General features: G+C 52.4%; 1 protein-coding gene across 1 annotated transcript; it reads right to left on the bottom strand.

Annotated features, from left to right (window-relative positions):
* Positions 1 to 2209: 2209 nt before the first annotated feature.
* On the bottom strand, positions 2210 to 17838 carry RGSL1 (regulator of G protein signaling like 1). The gene is made up of 20 exons (XM_042031033.1): positions 17648 to 17838; positions 14406 to 14458; positions 13659 to 13741; positions 13316 to 13390; positions 13019 to 13148; positions 12406 to 12708; positions 11454 to 11558; positions 10970 to 11188; positions 9929 to 10887; positions 9355 to 9417; positions 7435 to 7666; positions 6743 to 6829; positions 6185 to 6356; positions 5607 to 5805; positions 5198 to 5356; positions 4698 to 4827; positions 3833 to 4004; positions 3013 to 3151; positions 2311 to 2435; positions 2210 to 2213 (listed from the first exon to the last, which is right to left on the bottom strand). The coding sequence occupies exons 1-20, from the start codon at positions 17836 to 17838 to the stop codon at positions 2210 to 2212; spliced, it is 3600 nt and encodes a 1199-aa protein (XP_041886967.1).
* Between the last annotated feature and the right edge of the window lie 1782 nt (positions 17839 to 19620).

The following is a 19620-nucleotide window of genomic DNA, read 5'->3' as shown; positions in this document are numbered from 1 at the left end:
CCACCGCCAAGCCCTCCTCACACGGCATCTGCGCAGCCCTCAAAATAAGGTGGGTGACAGGAGGTTTTCTCTGAAATTACAGGTGTTTTCCCCAGCAATTTCGGTGCTTTTTAAAAGGCAACAAAACCAAATTTTTCCCCCCCAGCTCAAAAGCAAGTTTTTATCTAAACGTCAGAAAAGCAAGATCCTTAGAGAAACGTCATTGGTGAAAGCCTAAGGTGCAGAAAAGTGTCTCAGGAGCTGGTGTGGACATCAGCACAGTCAGAAACAGCAGCTATTTTGGGTCACACATCTTGTCCCCACATGCCAGGAAAGCTGAGGGATTTTTTCTGCGTGGCTCCCATTACTCATCCCTGTGAGATGCAGCAAGGAGCGGTGGCTTGGGGACTATTGTCCCAGGGACAGTCTCTGTGTGATTAATGTCCATGCTGGAGAGATCAGTCTTCTATGTGTCCAGAGCAGCTCCCAGTGCAGTTGCTCTCTGTGGCTGTAGTTAAAAGCAGGCTGTGCTGCTTGGGACTGTCCTAACCCTTGCAACAGTTTGCACTGATTTAATCACAGAATAATTTGTGTTGGAAGGGACTTTTCAAGGCCACCTAGTCCAGCCCCCAGCCATAAGCAGAGACATCTTCCACTAGACCACGTTGCTCAGAGCCTTGTCCAACCTGATCCTGAACATTTCCAGGGATAGTGCTGCCACAGCTTCTCTGGGCAACCTGTACCAGTGTTTTACCACCCTCTAGTGTAAAAAACAACTTCCTTATCTCTAATCTGAATCAGTTTAAATGTCACTCTCTCTGCTCCCTGAAGACCCTGGCAAACACTGTCCTTGTTCTTGTCACTAGCTTGGAATACATATGTGATACATGAGGTTTTTTGGTGACTTTTGCATTAAAACAACTACATTTGAGAAGGTCCTGGAAGTGCAGTGAAGCTCTGTAACAAGGTGGAGACCCAAGCTGAACATCGGATGTTGTCCATGGAAATACTCAAGGTGTGAGGTGGTTTGAGCTACAGAGATGGCTTGGCATTCCTGGAGCACAGGGCTCTGTCACCCCAGCCCTGCTGTGGACCAGGAGCTCAAGCACCTGCCTGGAGGGATCCAAATCCTCAAACTCTGCTGCTTTTTAACCAGAACTTGACAGTGATAAATGACAGGGAGCAGAACAGCAGCTTGCTGATGCCCACTCATCCGTCAAAGCAAGATTAGTATGTGCCTATTTCGGTTTCCCCTTTAATCAAAAATCAATTAGACAATTTCCAAATGAATATTCAGCCAAGGAGTGGGTTGTCAGGCTGACTGACAGCACTCAGCACCACTTTGTGTTGTTCAGTTTAGGGTTATTCAGTGTACTGAAACTAAACAAGTGTATGAGAAAGAAAAAACATCTCTTTCCCTGGATGCGTCACCTCAAATCCTGATGGAGCTTATTCTCCATTCCAGATATTCAAAGCACCCTCCATGGAATGCCACTGTGCCTGGCTGCACAGTTGTTCTCCTTTTCCTGCTCCCATTTGATTTGCAACCCAAAAGATTGGGGTTTTTATTTCTGTTTCAGGGGTATTCCTGAGTATTTTTAACTCGGTTATTGAAATAAATAGGAATTACACAACAGTTCTTTGCTTGGGAAGTCTCTGTGCTCACTTCCCTATTCACCAAAGAAAATTTCTAAAATCCCACTGGACAGTTTTGACTCATTTTGACAGGAAAAAAATACTCCATTCCATTTTTCCAGCAGGCCTACACCACATACAGCCTCAAAGCTGTATGAAAGAGGGGGTCTTTTAAAGGGAACCCTGTAGAATACCAAACCCCCAGGTCTGGATGTGTCTGCACTGGAAGAACAAACCTGGAGCAAAACGTGCAGCAGAGGGAGTGGCCACCAGCTTCCTGGGACCATGGATCTTGGGTACTTTGGAGGAGGTTTTTGCAGGAGGTGAAGAGGCTGGAACCCTGTCCTCCTTGTGGTCCCAGGAGCTCCTGCTTGCCTTGGGAACCTGAGAACTCCTCTCCTCCTTTTGGACCCGGGAGCCCTTGTCCCCCTTCATGAGCTGAAAGTTCCTCTCCTCGTCATGGATCTCAGAGCTCCTGACCTCTGCATAGGCCCGAAAGCTCCTCATCACTGTCCAGGTGCAGAACCTGCGTGAGAAACACCAGAGACAGTGAAGCTCCAAGGAGAAAATTCCAGCTGAGCCCCTGGGGAGTGTTTCATCTGCATTTTCAGCATGTCAGAGGAACGAGTGGCTGGAGATAAAGGCTGGCATCCACAGAGCCTCCTCCACCTCGGGAGAGAGGGGATAGATAGGTACCTTCTCCAGAAGTACATCAGGATGGGGAAGAGGGTGACCTTGGCATTGTGGTAGATGGCCCGGGTCACTGGCCCCTTGGAAGATAAACGCCAGATTAAATCCCTCTCTTTATCAGAGATGTTGACCTGGGCACAGAAGAAACCAAAACAGTTTGCAGCACTCCTGACGGGGCTGGGTTTCTCTCCCTGGCCCCACCTCAGCAGTCTTTAAGAAAAGAACCAAATTACATCCTGGCTGCATGCCCCAGACACAAGGGCAGGATCCCACCTGGATTTCTGTGGAAAGCATTGTGCTCTCCAAAGGGGAGATGGCAGTGCTACTGGAAGGGGATGGAGTGGGTGCAGTGGGGAGGAGGTGATGGTGGCATTGGCTTCTGGACAGTGCAAGGACTGGATTGGTGCTGTGCAGCAGCATCCTGATGCTTCAGCCGTGGCATTTGTCCAGCAGGTAATGGATAATCCCCATTTCTTCCATCCTTATTCACATGCTTGTTCTCAGTCTATCTGGGTCTGGTGGGGGATTGCTTCCCACCCCTCACAGCCCATGTAGAAGTCCCAAGCTCCAGAGCATGCCCCAAAATCACCACAGCAGATCCAGACCCCTGCCTGTTTCTCTTTCGCCACCACTGTTCCCAGCTGCGCTGCCTTGAGCAGTGAGCTGGCAGCAGTCTCCAGCCTTCCTGGGCAGGTCCCAGGGTCTCACCCGCAGCTTTGGGGGGATATCAGAGTTCAGGAAGAGTCTGCTGATGATGTCAAGTTTCTTTTTGAGAAAGGCAATGTGCTTTTCTGACTGCATGCTGCAGGGTGCCACAGCTTCCACGGAGTCAGCCAACCTGGAAAACCTGCAAAGGCATGTGGGGTCTTGCTCTGAGACAAGTGCTGGTAACTGCCAGGCTAGACAGTCATGTTCTTGCTTAAGTTAGTATTTGCTTGGCCAGAAAAAGCAGTCCTCAAGGTGTGGAACAGTGACACAGGAGATATGAAAAGCCACCTCCCTCTTCTGCCACCCTCGTGGTCCTAGGATTCACCTGGGGCAGGTGATGTTCTCCCTTTTTGGGAAAAGAGGAGGACTGAAAGCTGGGGATTTGCCTGTTGTGGGGGTGTTGGCTGTAGGGCTGGTGTCCATTGGCCATGGATTGGTCTTACAGGTTTGTTGGGAACATGGACAAAGTCAAGGGAGAAATGCCACCACAACTGGGACTTCCAGAATGGTATAGGCAAAATGTTGGATTGCTTGGGACTACTAAACCAAAAGGATTTCAAACAGGAACCTGTAGCAAGGGGATGACTGCAAGCTGAAGTGGAGGATTTGGAGGTCTCAATCAGAGATGGCCTTGGGCCAGGGCCAAGGGAGGTTGGTGCCAAGGCCAAGTTGGATAGAGCTCTGAGAAACCCGGTCCGGTGGAAGATGTTCCTGCCCATGGCCAGGAGTTGGAACAAGATGACTTTTAAAGTCCCTTCCAACCCAAACCATTCTGGGATTCTGTGGTGGTACCCAAGCACCTGGTGGAGGAAGAACTTACTTGTCCATCTCCAGGTAAAAGCGGAGGTCATCGACGAGGAAGTTGACAACGATGACCTGTTTGTCCAAAATGCAGCGTTTTATCAGCGTCACCTTTTCGAGCCGGGCTTTGCCCTTGCGGGAGCGGGGGGTCCTTGAGAGACTTTGGCTCTTCTTCTCCTTGATGGGCAGGTCTGAGACAGGGGAAGAGATGCTGCGTCCTGCTCCCCAGCACTGAGTTTGCTCCTTCACCTCACCTGTGCTTCCCTTACCTGCATTCAATTTGCTGAGGACCTTTCTACCTCTGTGGATGACACCTTCCAACTAGCTTAGTAATCTCCTCCATCCCTCCTCCTCTTTGCACCCATGGAGTCTTTATGTTCACTGTTTCCATAGGGAATGGCCTGTTCCTAAAGCCCCCTGGTCTGTCTAGCTGTTGCCCTGGCTCTGACAGAGCCCACAAGCAGATGAGTGAGGATGAAAGGGAAAAATCTGTTGTTTCCCCCATATAAAAAATTATCTATACGGGGTTTCTGTGTGTTTAGTAGATTACTTTTCTAACTGCTTTTCCAGCCTCCTCTCAAGCCTGTGAGTAAACTTTCTGTTTAGGTCAGCTCCCTGTTGCCCAGAAAATAATTTCCTTTTGTTTATTTTTCTGGCCTGTCTCACCTTAGCTCCGTTTAGTGTTTCCTGGTTTGGGGGTTTTTTTTGAGGCAGGGATGCAAACTTGCATAGACAACATTGTTTGAGAGAGATGCAACAGCGTAACGGGGCAATAAGTCATGGTTGTGGGAGATAAGGCACACGTTTCCTCCATTTTCTTCTCTACCTAAACCCAGGCATGTCCTGGGGAGGGAGGAGAAGGGGTGGCAGGACACTGGACATACTTTCCCTCTCGTTTCCTCTCTCCTGACGGAGAAACTCCTCAAATTCCACACGGCGTTTGTAATTTTCCATCTCCCTCTGGAACTTGCAGAAGCTTCTGACAAGCTCCCGGATGGCATCCCAAGCCCATTGCTGTGGAGACATGGCACAGGTGGCATCATCCAGGGGCTGCTCCTGGACAGAGCCCTCCTGTTTGGACCCACCACTGTGAGCTGGAGTAGCCTTGGCAGTGGGATTTGTGACCCATCCATCATCTTTGCTTTCCAGTATTTCTCAGTTTCACTGGTGGCCACAGGTGATGGTGTGAATCACTTGGCCAGTCCTGACCAGATGTGGTGAAGTCTGCGTGAGCAGGACTCCAGAGCCCGTAGGAGAAACACTTTCCCTGCTGCCATTTTGCAACCTCACCCCATTTATGTGACATCATTTGTCTCACAGCATCTCCTCACTTTCTTGCCTGGCAAACATCCTCAGCCTGCCAGCAGACAGTGTCTTTCCTTACCATTCTCTCTGTCTTGAGTTCCTTTCTGCCTTCCTGCATCTGATGACGACGCCTAGACTTGGGCTTTTTGCTCCAGGGCAACAAATCCTCCTGCTGCTGCTGCTGCTGTTCCTTCTGTTTCTGTTTCTGCTTCTGCTTCTGTGTCTGCTTCTGCTTCTTTTTCTTCTGCTGGTACTGCTCTTCCTCCTCATCCTCCTCATCCTCCTCATCCTCCTCATCCTCCTCATCCTGCTCCTTAACCCTGCCAGATGGGAGAGCAGAGAGAGCATCAAGGGCAGCCAGATGCATGAGGAGGGCACTAGTTTGGTGGAAGGGGGGAAGCAGCTGATAGGGGGCAGCCCCAGGGTTGGGGTCCCACTGGACTTCTGTTCCTGGAGGAGGTTGGACAATGGTACAGGGCACTAGATACTCTCCCCTGGGCTCTCTTCTTGCACTTGACAGCCTTGGGGTTGTCTGTCCTGCTTATCTGCAGGGTTTCCTCCTCCAGTCCAGCAGCCTGCAGGCCCAGAAGTGATTTGGTAGGTTTGGGGTGAGGGTCTGGATGGAATATCAATGTACTGGCTGATGGTTCATAGAAAAATGCATTTATAGCAGTTGCTGTCTGGCCCCTTGGGGTGGGATGGACGTTGAGCAGGGTGCATTTGCATAATTGGGCTGAAGAAATCAGCTCAACCCAGGTGCTCACCATCATTTTTCCATTTGCTTTATGTCCCAGTGTGGAGCTGCAAGGACTCACGGCTAGAGTATTCTCAGGAGGTAAGACACAAGTCCAGAGATTTAAGTATCGCTACAGAGTGATTTTAAGGGATTTTTCTGGGAATCTGAGCACTGCCGAGGTGGCATTCCAGGACTTGATTGAGGATGAAGTGCATGAGACCTGCACAAGATGTGAAGAGTAAATCTGAACAGGGGGTAGAGGGTGGGGGTGTTAATTTTTCTCCTTTCCCTGGTAATTGCAGTTTAGACCCACAGGCCACCTATGCCTACATCTGAAAGGGCCAAATGACCAAACTGGGAGCAGTGGCATGACAGGGAAAAATCTGAAAGAGTGGAAATAGCAAAGCTCTGTGCTGCAAAGTGCCAGACCTGTATCTTCTAGATGACTTCTTTCTTGCAGCAGCAGCAGCATTCTCTCTAGCAATCCTCTCGGATGCAACAGCTGTGGGGACAGAACAGGGTTGGCCTCTTCCTCAAATGACAGCCAGAGCCTGTTCACAGCTTGACCCTGGAGCCTCCACATGGTGTCTGTGTGGTGACTCTGGCTCAGGAGACACTGAGTACTGTGGGAGCTCTTCACCTCTCATGGTTTGACCTCCTCAGCATCTGCTTCAGAGAAATCCCCCATTCCCACCCTCCCTGGCTGGATTAATGCCCCAGAATACAGCCTGTCATGGATGGATAGGCCTTTCCTTCTGGAGAAGTTCCACCAGATGATGCAATGCCTGCAAGGAAGACCCCTACTCACTCAGTCCCTGGAGCACCTCCACAAGGGTGATTGATGTTTGGGAGCCCACCCTGCCTCTTGTCTGCCCGGACTGAACTCACCAAGTGCTGCACTCATCAGCTGCAGAAGCTCCTCTTCCTTGCTTGGGCTACCCACAGCCAGCTCATCTGCCATCATCCTCTGGAATTCTGCATCAGAGAGAGGAGAGGGGACAGATCCCATGTCCATTACCTCTGGCTATGACAGCCCTTCAGCACTGGCTCTGAGGGCTGGATTTTGACTTGTTACCTTCCTTGTGTGTCCTGTTCCATGCTCTACCTGTGACACTGCATTTTTTGGGTACAACTGATGGCCCACAAGTTACAGGGGTGCTACAGGTGACCACAGGTGCCCAGAAACTTGGTGTCATTCTCAAAAAATTGCATGAGAGAACAAAGCTGAGGGGTTACACCAGTAGCACCAGCATGGCCAGTCCCAGCATCCTCAGGAAAAGGCCAAGATGTGGAACTGGGGTGGCAGGAGCTTTGGGCTTTAGTCACTTTGCTGTAGCCTTCATTTGATCTGGTGACCCAGGCCAGTGCAGGGATGTGGCTCTGGTACTGGCCAGAGAATTTGGCCCTTAGATCACTGCCAAAGCTTTGATTACAAATGAAGGCTCCCAGACCCACTGTACCAACCCACTCCATGATGTCCCTGACCTGTTTAGGGTCACTGGTCACTGCCAGAGCATAAAATACACTTTACTGGCTTCAGCCAATGTGAGCCACATCAGGAATTCTGAGCCTCCTCTTACCAGTGCTGCCAAGGAACAGTTTCATCTCTGCCTGGATGGAACCCCCTTTCTGGAGGTCCCGAGCAGCAAGTAATTGCCAGTGCTCAGAGGAGATCCCTTCTAAGCTCCTTGTGCCATGCAAGACCTGGCTCAGCTTCAGGGACTGGTTCATCCTCTGTGACAGGTAGAAATGTTCCCATCTGCCAGCAGCATGGCCTGGCACCTTGGGCATGGGGACATCGCTCCCTGGAGCCTGTGGCGAGAAGAGGGCAGGATGATGGCACACAGCATCTTCCGCATCTCCAGCACTGTGCCCACATGTTTTACTGTGCGTCAGACTACAAACCTGCCCAATTTAGATCTCTGCTTGAGCTTTAGGCAGTCTAGAAGGAATCTATGTGAACACAAAGTTCAGCATAGACCTTACACCTACCCATGCAGCTGCCTAAATCCAGCTCACAGCTGCCTGCAGCTGGAATGTACTGGGGACAGGCAGCCAGAGGTAGGTCAGACATGGCCTTGCAGCTTTCCTGAAGAGTTCAACATCCCTCCAGGAGGGCTGAAAACAACCCTGAAGGTGTCCCCAGCAGCCTGGTAGCCTTGCGTCCTGTTTTGTTGGCTGCTGTCGCTGGGGCTGGCTCCAGCTGGTGCCCTGGGAGTGCCTCCCTCATCCCTCCCAAGACCCTCCTGCAGGTTTTGCCTCTCCCCATGGACAAACAGTTTGCACAGCTCGCCAAGCAGGGGAAGAGTGGCTGGTTTCTGGTTGAGATCTGAGAGCAGGCACCAAAAATAAACCTGCTAAGCCCACAGCAGTTCCCCTGACACCAGAGCAGGAGACCCAGGAGGAGTTTGGCTCAGGGGATCGTGCCCACAGAGAGCACAACCCCAACGCCTGCTGCAGTGCTAATTGTACTCCCAGACCAGTTCTGGCCTCGGAGGGGAGATTTCCTTGACAAGAGATGCACAAAAACCTGGGCAGCTAATTAACTTCCAACCAAGAGCAGTTAATGAGTCAGGGTCAGGAGCTGCCAGCTGACTTTTCCAAAATGGTCAGCTATCACTGGCTGAGACTCTGGGAGCCAGGTCTTTGAGGATACCAAGCCCTGACAGCCTCTCCTTAACAATTCCAGGATCAGCTGCTGATTTGACATTTCATTTTGGGGAAAACAGTTGGTTTGAAGAACACCATCTGCAGTGAAAAAAATTGCCTGCATAGGTTGTGCAGGTACCAAAGCAGGTGGGATGCTCAGGGGGTTCTGCCTGCAAGGATGTTTCTGGGTTTAATGCTGGAATTTGGGGTAGGTATTATGGGATTTCTGATGCCAGGAGGAATAATAGTCTGGGAAGAGTGCTTGTGTGACTCTGATTTCTTATATCATCCTTTTTGGTAGAAAAAAGTATGTGGAAAACCTGAGGGTGGTTGAGTCACAGGCTAAAAGGCTGCATGGCTTCTTCCCCCTTGTGCTGGCCAGATACTGCTGCTGGGACAGGGTCATCCCATGTGTGTCATGCACATGAGTCACATTAACAGCAGTAATAATTACACATTAGTAGGGTGGGCAAGGAAAAAAGCCAGGGGAGATCAATTCCCAGAAGCGCTGGGCTCACCCCTGCCTGCCCTAAAAGCCTGCAAATATGTTTCTCCCTGCTTTTAGGCAGGATCACCGCCTGTCTCGGGGAGCTCTTGCAGGGTGTGCCTGCAGTGCTGCCAACTTAAGAGGATGCTATGCTGGAAGAGCTAAGGATCATTGCTCCAGGAAGCTGGAATTGGGTAGGATCTGCTGTGTCACCCTGTGGCAGCATTGGCTGCGGATATCCTGGGATGCTGGACCTCCAGCTAATGCTGGGTTTCTTGTCCCTCCTTCTCTCTCTCTCCAATTTTTCACATCCCCACTGGTGCCTGCACACCCCCCCGAGGATGTCCCTCTGCATTCCCCTTACCATAAACTGGAGGAACGTCCTGTCATCGTCAGCCAGAAATTCCTCATAGAGGCAGCAGAGCAGCTGAGGAGGAGCAAAGGGGGATTGTGCTCAGGCAGTGCCACGGTGCTGGTGCCATGGGTGGCTCACAACTTGCTGAGAAGCCCAGGACAAGCCTGCACATCCAGCTTGGTCCATTGGGCTGCCCAGGGGCTGCCCAGAAGGGCTGGGGTGCTAAATGTGTTTTACTGGGGTTGTGCTGGAACCAGTGACAGATGCAAAAGGGTGGCCACTGCCCTGTCATTCCTAGCCCTTGGAATGTGCATCTAGCCAGGGTCATCAGAGATGTTCAGTGACTGCTCACCTCTGCTCTACTGCCCAGCAAACCAGTGAGGATGCTCCTCTCCACTGGCCTGGAGCAGCTTGGTCACTGGTCCAGTGCAAGGTGACCACAAGTTTTCCCTTCCTAATCTCTTTTCCTCTTAATTTTCCAAATGCCTCAATTCCTAAACATTCTCACAGCCCTCACATCACCACAGGAGGGCCAATGCCAGCTGTACCTCCCAGGCTGACCACTGCCAGCACCCCTGTGTACCTTGCAAATCTCCTTCTGTGCTCTGAATATCCAGGGGGAGAATTCTCCACACATCAGATGGTTCCACAAACTCACGACAGTCCTGGTGTCCAAGGGAAGCTTCTCAAAGCTGTCCTCCTCCAGGTAGGTCTTGCAGATCTTTTCCCCAATCAAATGGCGCAGGAAGAAGCTGTTTTCTCTGCTGGAGTCCAGCACCACAGGCAGAAACTCTTCCAGGTCGTGCCACAGATCCAGGAGATGAGTCTCCATGGACCGGTTCTGGCACTGTAGGAAGTCTCTGAAGGGCCGTCCCGCACAGGCCTCAGCACTAAGGGCCCAGGGAAGGAAATCCAAGGTCTTGACTGGCTTTTTCAAGGATGGCAGCTGGGCAAGAGATGCAGAGGGAAGCAGGTCAGAGAAGATTTTCTCCTTACAGAGGTTTTCTAGATCCTGCTCTGCACTGGACTGAGGTCTTCCAGGAAAGGTTACTCCTCGTTTGCCTCCAAAGGCAGTATTTGCAGGATGCTCTGACTGCTGGGGAATCGATCCCAAAGCATCCTTATCCAGACACAATTCCTCTGTTCTCCCAGCTGGCCCTGGCTGCCTCTCTGGTTTCACCTGAAAAGTGGCCATCTTCACTTCTTGGGTGTCTCTCCCCTCCTTGACCAGAGCCCACATTTCTGCTTTGGTCTTCAGGCTGCAGTAGGGCCCTGACACACCCTGTCTCCTTTTGATGTGCATTGTGGGGAAGGGCTCTGAAAGGCCTGGGGGTTCCTGCCAGCTGGCCTGTGATAAACGTTCCTGATATTCCTGGAGCAAAGGCTGGCATGATTCCTCTTCCTCCATTCCCATCTTGCAGTGCATGAAGAATTTAGGGAGCCAGTAACTCTGAATCATAAAAAGGGCCTGTTCCTGCATCTTGCTTAGGATCTCCCTCCTTGTGCTGATGGACTGGATGTGCTTGGCTTTCGGCAGTGATCCTGAAATGGATGCAGGGAATTACGATGGGGAGATGGCTCCATGCAGTTCCCCAGCCAAACCAAGAAGGTGATGGTATCCCACCTCCCTGCGAATATCCAGGAAAGACCACCTCTCTGGAAGGGCAGTGCTCATCCCCAGCTCCTGTGGTGGTGCAGAGGGTGATGACACTGGAGCCTTCACGCAAGTGAGTGGCTCTCAGCCTGTGGACCAGGGACAAGAACAGGTCTCTCTGACTCCTATCTGACTCGTCCAGATCCAGGAGCCTTTCAGTGATGAGCCAGAAGTCAATCAGTTCTTCCCCTATGGATCAGACAAGGGCTGGGAGTCAGAAGGAGTCCCTGAAAGCCCCGAGGATGGATGAAGCAGAAGGAAAGATCACCTGGATGAACCGAGGGAAAAGCAGAGAAAAGCCAGGGTTATGCATCTTCCTCCCAGCTCTGCTGCTGGCTCACCTTCCAAAGCTTTCTCTGGGATCTTACCCATGCCCCCAGCTCTGTGCCAGTGTCCTGCTGGACAGGTGGCCCATGGCTGGCTGGGAAGGGGCTGTGGAGCATCCCGTGCCCACCTGCTGTTCCTTGGACGAAGGCCCGGAAGTGCCGCATGCCATGGCTCCCACTGATGCACCTCTCCAGCAGCCACTGGTCAGCGCTCTGCCAGTTCAGGAGCTCAGCTGCAGGATGGAGTGCACAGATGACATCAGGGGTTGCCTGCAAGAAAACTCTCTAGCTCCCGCCAGCACCCTCCAACCTCCCTGAAAGAGACTGCTGGAGGGAGACCAGCAAATCACCCTGAACTGGGAGTTTCAGACAGGCTGTGGGATGCACACATGGTGTTTGCAAGGATAACTCGCTCCTGTCAGGGACAGCCTGTCCAGCTGTTGTGCCTCTCTTCCTTGCAAATGTCCATCTTTTCTTGCCCGAGTTTGTGGCTTGCCCTCAATTTCCTCCAGCTTTTAGTTTCAACCCAACTGAAGAAGCAGCAGCAATATACTCAGGAAAAGCCTTAGTGAATTGCTTATTTTTCTGAAATGAGAATCTGCATTCCTGCTGCCACAGCTTTCTTTCAAGGGGCAGTTGACATGCTGGTTGATGAAGCACCTGGCTGGACTGAGAAGGCTCATTTTAGGGGCAAAGTGAGCATAATCCAGACTTGTTGCCAGTAAGAGAGACCACAGCATGTTTTCCCAGGGCACCCCTGCGCAGCGGCAAACCCGAAACATCAGCACCTCTGTTTTTCGTGCCCCACGGTGCTCTCCACCCCGCTCCACCCTTGGACCCCTTGGTAAGCTCTCCTAGGTAGGTACTTAGGGAGCTTGTATTAACAGAGTGGTGGAGTAAATCCCTGCACATCCCATCGGGACCTGGTGCATCCCTAAAAATGGGATATGCAACCCCTTCTTAACCCGGAGCAGAGGCACGACCCACTGGGCAGGAACCAGGCAGTGACAGCCCCGGAGAGAGGAAGCCCAGCTGCAGAGGAGAAGCCGATCCGATTTCCTCCATGCCGCGATGACTCACCTGCTTCCACCGAGCGAATGAAACCCAGGAACTTCTGGCAGAGGACGAGGTGGAGGCACAGGCTGGATTTGCAGAAGTGAGGCAGTCGGTGCTTTTCCAGCCAAGCCAGTAAAGCCGCCGGGCTGGGATCCTGCGTTGCGAACCCCGTGCCCAAGGAGAGGATTAGCTGTGGGGAAGGAGCCGGCTCCTGCCCGGGGATTAGGGTGAGTAACAGGTCTCTGCTACAGGGGAAGGGGGTGGGGAAGGCGCCCTGTTGCTTTATGGCGATAAAAGCCACCCTGATGCTGAGGCAGAAGGGGGATACTCAAGTTATAGTCCCTACTTGTGTCCCCAAAAGCTGTGCCTACAAACGTGGGAGCCCCGGCGCTGCACGGCTGCTGCAGTGCTTCCAGCGAGGCTGCCTCTCCTAGCAGCCTGCACGCCTTCCCAGAGCCCAGGCAGGGAGGCATGGCAGATTCCCGGGAGCTGCCAGAGAAGCAGGTTCCCTTTTGCTTTGGGATCTGAGCGCTGCAAGCGGCGCTGGCGGCTGTGGGGAACGGGGACGCGCGTGGAGAGGGCTGAGCCAGCCTGATGATCAACAGGGCTTCACTCCTGTTGAATTCAGGAGGAATACAGGACAAGGGGCTGATGTTTGTGTCCTTCTCTGCCACCACACATGCTCTTCTTCGCTCCAGATCTCGGTGTTCATAGATAGACCCCATAAACTGCAGCAGGACTTTAAATGGCTTGTGCTCCGCCCAGGGCTTAAAAGCGAAATGACGCCTGAGTTTGAAATGATCCCCCAGCTGCACGAACAGGAGAGCCAGGGAGGGGCCTTGGCGATGAGAAACCGGCTCCTTCCCTCCCCTGCCCTGTGCTCTTCCTCCCTCCTCCTCCCCCTCCTCCCTCCTAACAAGGGGCATGTTCTCACCAGGTGGCTCGGCAGCTCTGGCCACAGGTACCACCGGCCCATGCCACTGATGTAAATGGGTGTCTGGCCAAAAACCTGGATCAAAATGGAAAGGGAGAGCAGACAGAGATGGAGGGTGGCAGAGGAGCCCAGAGCCTAGCTGTTCTAGTTAGTTCCCACTACAGAGAAGGGCATCGAATTCCCTTTTAGACTTCTATCTCCAAGCTGAGATCCTCAGGTTTCCCTCATTTTTCAGCCTGTATGTGGTGTAGTCCCAGTATTCCTGGGGCCTCTAATGCCACAGACAGTTCACCTAAGGAGAGCTCTGAAAGGTCCCAGGTTTTATGGTGCAGAGTGGACTTACAGGAAGGTTCAAAAAGGTGTTGAAAAAGTCAACAAAAACATGATCTCGCAGCAGCAGCCCCATGTCCATGGAGGCTATGGATGCTACAAGGGGAGAAGAGAAAGTTATCTGGGCTTTGTGTTGCCAGCTGTGACATCAATGTGAGCCAAAGGAGTTTTGGGGGGGAATCAGCTTTAGGGGATATGTGGTACAAGCTTGTCCTGTGCACACATGGGAGGATTTGGAGCTGGGACAGTCTGTGAAATGTGTTTTGGGATGGGTGGCACAGGCTGTTTGGAAAGCACCTGCAGGTCCAGCAGCATGCAGGAGCTGGGAAGTTTGAATGGCAGCCTCCTAAGTAGCAAAGGTATGTGGTTCATAGAGGCTGGGCACAAATGTGGTGGCATCCATAGGGCAGGAGAAGGGAGGTGCTGTGGGTGGAGGGCACAAGATGTGCTTCTCTGCCTTACCAAGACACTGGGCATCACCCACCTTATCCACCCAAGACTCAATGCAAGTGTCAGTGCCCAACACCTCCCACTACCCGGTGAAGTTTTATTTAAGTCCGAAAGATCTGGATGTAAAAAGATGGGCTGGCATCAGCCTGCTGGTGGGCGGATGCCCTTGCAAATGTCCTCTTCCATGAAGGCATGGCTGTGTTACAGGGAGGACCCATATTTCAAAGCTTAATACTGCTTTTTTATCCCACTTTGTCCACCTTTTGGGGTGTGTTTAGAGGGCTAAAGCCCCTAGCAGAGGGTAACTCACCAGCAGTCATCATGATGGTGTTGTGTTCCGGTGCTGTGTTCCGAAGTGCCACCCTGATTGTGACACACATGTTCTGGTGACTCCTGGGGGGCTGCAGGGCTCTTGGGGACCACAAGGCTCTCAGCACTTCCCTCCTGGCTGTCCTCTAGGCCTGCTTAGCCTGCAGAGGAGAATACTGAGAGAGGATCTGATCAGTGTCTGTATGTGCCTGAAAGGGGGATGTCCAGAGGATGGAGCCAGGCTCTTCTCAGTGGTGCTGAGCAACAGGATGAGCAGAAATTGGAACAGAGGAATTCCCACCTGAACATGAGGAAAAACTTCTTTACTGTGATGGTGACTGAGCACTGGAACAGGTTGCCCTGAGAGGTGGTGGAGTCTCCCTTACTGGAGCTATTTGAGAACCATCTGGGCACAATCCTCAGTACTGTGCTCAGGCGCCCCTGCTTGAGCTGAGATGCTGGACCAGGTGATGTCCAGTAGTCCCTTCTGACCTTACCCATCCTGTGACTATGTGAAATGTCACTTTTTAAATCCCCTGCAGACACACTTTGGCAGTCCTAAAATGAAACCCTTCCCCCCTCCCTGCTTGGGCAAACTTCTTGCCTTCAAAGCAGGTTCTTGGTGGCACCTTGGCACTGAGTGTGGTTGCTGTCAGTGCATCTGCTCAGCCTGGGATGGAAATTTCACAGGAGACCCCACTGTGTCTGCTCCAAACAGACCAACCCCACATTTCTTATCAGCTGTCTTGCTTCATCAGAGCTGGGCCTGAGACTCAACCTTGGAGAACCTCCAGTTGGAAGAGAAGGAGAAAAAGAAGGAACCCGTTCTTGCAGCAGGAGTGACCTGTTTCCCTGGCAGGAGGAGGAATCTGCTCCCCTGGTGGGTACTTGATCCTGCTCTTTATAATGCTGTGGTGCCAGACCTGGGGCCACCTACGGTCTGCACAGGCAGCAGAGGGGAAGGACAGTGTCCCACAGTGTCCCCACCTCACGAGGTGGTGCTGTCAAATCAGGAATGTGAAGCTGTTCCCAGCAGCATCAGGGCTCTGCATCTCAGCAAGCAGCTTGTGACAGTGCCAATGAATACAGGGACAGTTCCAAATTAATTGTGGAGCTGGTGCTGGGAACCCCAGGGGGACAGTGCTGGGCTACTGGCACTGGCACAGCCTCTTGGGGATGTATACTCACCTTCCTTCGGCCACAGCCCAGCCACATGGGCTGGTTACTGTGCCAAAAACCAAACTGATGTGGGCAGGCGTGAGCCACAAAACACCTGCTTGTCCAGTGGTGCCAGGCCCAGCTGTGGAAAGGAGTTGTGGAAGACCCAGGGGAGGAGTAGCTCTGATCATGGATCCATAAAGATTTATGCTGCTGACCCCAAGAGATGAGAGGGGGGCTAGGAATGAGCTGGAGTGGTGGCTGTCTCACACTTAAAAGACTCAAAAGTCCTCAGAGAAAGGTCATAATGTGAAAAAAAAAAAACCAACAAACATTTTCCAGTTGGCAACTGAGCAGATGCCCAGTAGGATCCTCAGAGGCTGGGGTAGCTCCTTGGGTGCTCATTCATCTCTGGACTGACCTCAGTGGGACTGTGATGGCTTCTGCCAGGAAAGGACTAAAGTTGTGAGCAGGAACAGGCCAACATGGTTACTGTGGGAGGGCACAGGGCCATTTCCATGGAGTTTCTCCCCAAGAGGAGACCCCAAGACGTTTGGCAGGATGGAGTCTGCTCAGACTGCAGCTTCCCAGGTTTTCCCAAGGCACATTGTCTCCTCACAAGAGGAGCTCACATAAGCTGGGTGGCTATTTAGGAAAAACCAAAAAGGTTTTTAAAAAGAAGTGGACACATGAGCACAGCCCAGATTTAGAAGGAACCTTGGAGTGGCTGGACTCCATAAAAAAGGTAAGGGCAGAGTTGCAACATCAAACACATCAGGAGGGCTTTGCTCCCCCCCTGCCCCGGCCTCAATCACCCATTTCCCCTGTCCCTGGCATGGGGAGCAGCCCTCCCTTGGCAGACCTGAGGTGACCAGTGGCAGAGTCTCACGTTCCCAGGGCAGAGGGGATGGGGCTGGGATTTTTATCCTTGCCCAACATCAGTTGGCACTGCTCCCCATGGTGGCAAAGTCCAAGGCTGCCCAAACAATGTCAGCCTCACTGCCTGTGGTCACTGGCCACTCACAGCCTCCCCCAGCAGCCCAGCCTGTGCCTTTTGGTGCCATCAGGAGGGTGGGGGTTGTTTCCCCCCCACCCCGAACACCTCAGCATTGCTTCTGGTTCTGGGTGATGGTCTGGAGCCCCAGCAATCTGGGAAACTCCAGCCTGTGTACACATAAGTATTATATCCCCACCATGAGCTTTTCGGGGAAGACTTGGGATTGTTTTCCCCCTGTACAGCCTCATCCTGTTTTCATATGAATAGTTTATAGGACATTGGGCCCACAGCACCTTAAAACTGGAGTTGACCAAGGCCTGAGGAATTCCAGTTCAGCCTTAAATATTCATTCCTTTCTTGAACATATTACAATTACTTTTTATATGTGATTTTCATGCTCAGTCTCCTGAGTGCATAAGATTTGTTTGCTCAGCAAGGACAACACTGGTGCTCCCTTCAGGAGTATTTTTGAGCCTGTTGCCATCTGTCTGTGGTTTCCTTGCTTGGGACTGTCCATGCAGGCTGGGCTCTGTCTTTTACACCTGACAGCCCCTGTGGCAGGCTCTGCCTTCACTTATCTCTCCTCCAGCTGAAGCAGAACCACTGGTATAACCTTATCCGAGTGTCTGGGGCTGTTGGCTTCAGCAGCCCAGGTTGTGTTGTGGCAGGACAGGGACTTAATTCAGCCATAAGGGAGGGGCATGGGCAGCAGCACTTTGCTGTTACCTTTTATAATTTAAAATGTCAGGCCCGGATTCACCGCTTAATCCACTTAGGCAGTGGTTTTAGGATTTCTGTACTCTCACTTATGGAGCTGTGAAGTGTGCTAGGCTGAAATTAATGTGCCAGCCACAGCTAACACAGCCTCAACCTGGCTGGGAGTGTATTTAACAGTGTGAACAGTGCTAATAAAAACCCACCCCGGGGGGGGGGGCAGGAATCCCAACAAAAACAACCCTGCCAATCAATGCACAGTGTGACCAACTTTCAGCTTCAGGGAAAAGTCATGTGCTGAGTTCTCCCTGGGATATTCTCCACTCTTGTACAGAACAAACTGAGCCAAGCAATTTCTAGGTCTCAAATCTCACCTGCCCCTGACGTTCTCATCTTCCAGCTTCCCCCCGGCGCTGTTGAAGTTGAGCACGTGCTCGGGGAAGGCGCTCGGCCCCGTGCAAAGTCTGTGGAGCACAGCCGGCAGCAGGTAGGGGCTGCCTGCCGGGAATGCCGCTGGATCTCCCAGAGCAAGCAGGGGGAGCCGTGCAAAGGGCTGCTGGGGCATGGAGCAATGCCATGGGCTCCTGGGAGGGATGACAAGGTGGGCGGTGGGCACGGGGACAGGCACCCAGGTGGCTGAGAAAGGGGTGGGGAGGGAGGTGGCAGCATCTGGGGGGTTGCATGAGGCTGTCCTGGGTGCTGTGCCCCAAGGTCCGTCTTCCCTCCGTGCTTCCTGGTGTGTGGTCTGGGGAGCTGCATGGGGAGGGAGGTTTTTTTTTTTCCACTCTGCATGTGCCTCTGCACGTTTTCACTTATTAATTTGCTTTCCTAAATTGCCCTTTGGTGCAGCCCAGGTGATCTGCTCTGGAAAGCTGAAAGCCCTCTGGCCACCAGCCTGCAGCTACCCTTGACCCTGGCAGCATCTTCAAAGGGAGCATGGGTCTGCTGCGGAGCGTGCAATGTTTGCTCACAGCCAGGGCCAGCAGCTACTGCCTACCTGCCTTGGGGGGTTTCGTCAGCCTCCTGCAGCACTCTGGGGGAGATCAGTTGGCCACTGCTGCTTGCACAAGGTCAGTCCTCCCAGTGCACTCATTCCCCCACCCCACGGTGAACTCCCTGTCCTCAGTCACTTTGGAACTAAGCACTTGCTCAGGCGTTAGGTTGATTTTTCCAGTCCTCCTGTTGTTAATCATGGGTAAAACATGCTGCATCTCCAGGTCTCCCAGCCTGGGAGCATCTTGGGAGCCCACCAGGACGCACTGTCATGGGTCCAAGCAGAGGCAGCTGTGCCCAGTAGTGGGCAGAGATGGAGGTGATGCAACATCAGGACACCCAGCCCATGGCTGGTCTCACTTGAGTGTAGTTCAGTTCCTTATGTAGAACCTCCTAGCCCAAAGCACTTCCTTGGATGGCTCTGAAAGTGGTATAGCTCAATTTAGGAACGAATTGACTGTTGGGCATGGGGAGAGGAGAGATACTGAAGATGTTCCTGCTCATTGCAGGGGGTTGGACTAGATGACCTTCAAGTCCCTTCCAAAGCAAACCATTCTGTGATTCCATGATGTTATGCCCATCCCTCCTCCCTCCTAGCTGTACCATTGCTGGAGGCTGGGGCATTTTGGGTGTGTCCAGCTTCCTCCTGGGACCTAACCATCACAACAAAATGGGCAATTCCTCCTCCCTGTGTGACATCCATGTTGGGAAAAAAAAAGCATTCCTTTCTACTTCAGAATTTTTTTTTTAGTGCTGGTGAAAAACAAATGGCTATTTGGGCTTAGCAGTCCAGGTCTGCAATCTGTTGGGCTTGAGATCCCAGTATCTGTGGTGAGGAGCAACCCTTGGAGATATCCCCAGGGTGCTGGGAAACTCCCAGCATTGCAGGAGCAAAGCCATCAGCCACCTGCCCCAGGGCCTGAGCCACAGGGAAATTTCACATCCTGTCTATTTAACCCTCAAGTTGCCACCCTCCTCTTTCCCCCCCCCTCCTCCTGCCCGCCCTACCCCTCAATGATGTGACCTGTCTGCATTTTAAGGCATTCCCAAATGGAGGAGAGGGATAGGTCACAGCAGCCCCAGCAAGGCACAGTGGAAAGGGAAGCCATGATCCTTTACTGCCTGGCTGCTGGCTGGAGTTGGAAAAGGGCAGGCATGTCCCATGCTACCTGTGAGAAACTCATCCTGGTCCCCAAACCTTCCCAGGAGAGTGCAGGGACCCAGCTGTGCCCTGTCCCTTGGAGGCAGCAGGCTGCAAAGTCCAGCCTGCCCGACCCTTGCAGCTCACCAACCTCACAGCTTTCAAACCTTGGCACTTCTCTCAAGATATATAACTGTGCTGGCAAGAAGTGCC

This window comes from Corvus kubaryi, unplaced genomic scaffold (genome assembly GCF_017639235.1).
Source record: "Corvus kubaryi isolate FWS band 111438036 unplaced genomic scaffold, C.kubaryi_AGA036_p1.0 37334, whole genome shotgun sequence".
Classification (NCBI taxonomy): domain Eukaryota; kingdom Metazoa; phylum Chordata; class Aves; order Passeriformes; family Corvidae; genus Corvus; species Corvus kubaryi.
Note: the sequence above shows the minus strand (reverse complement) of the source record. Positions and strands in the feature narration are given on the sequence as shown.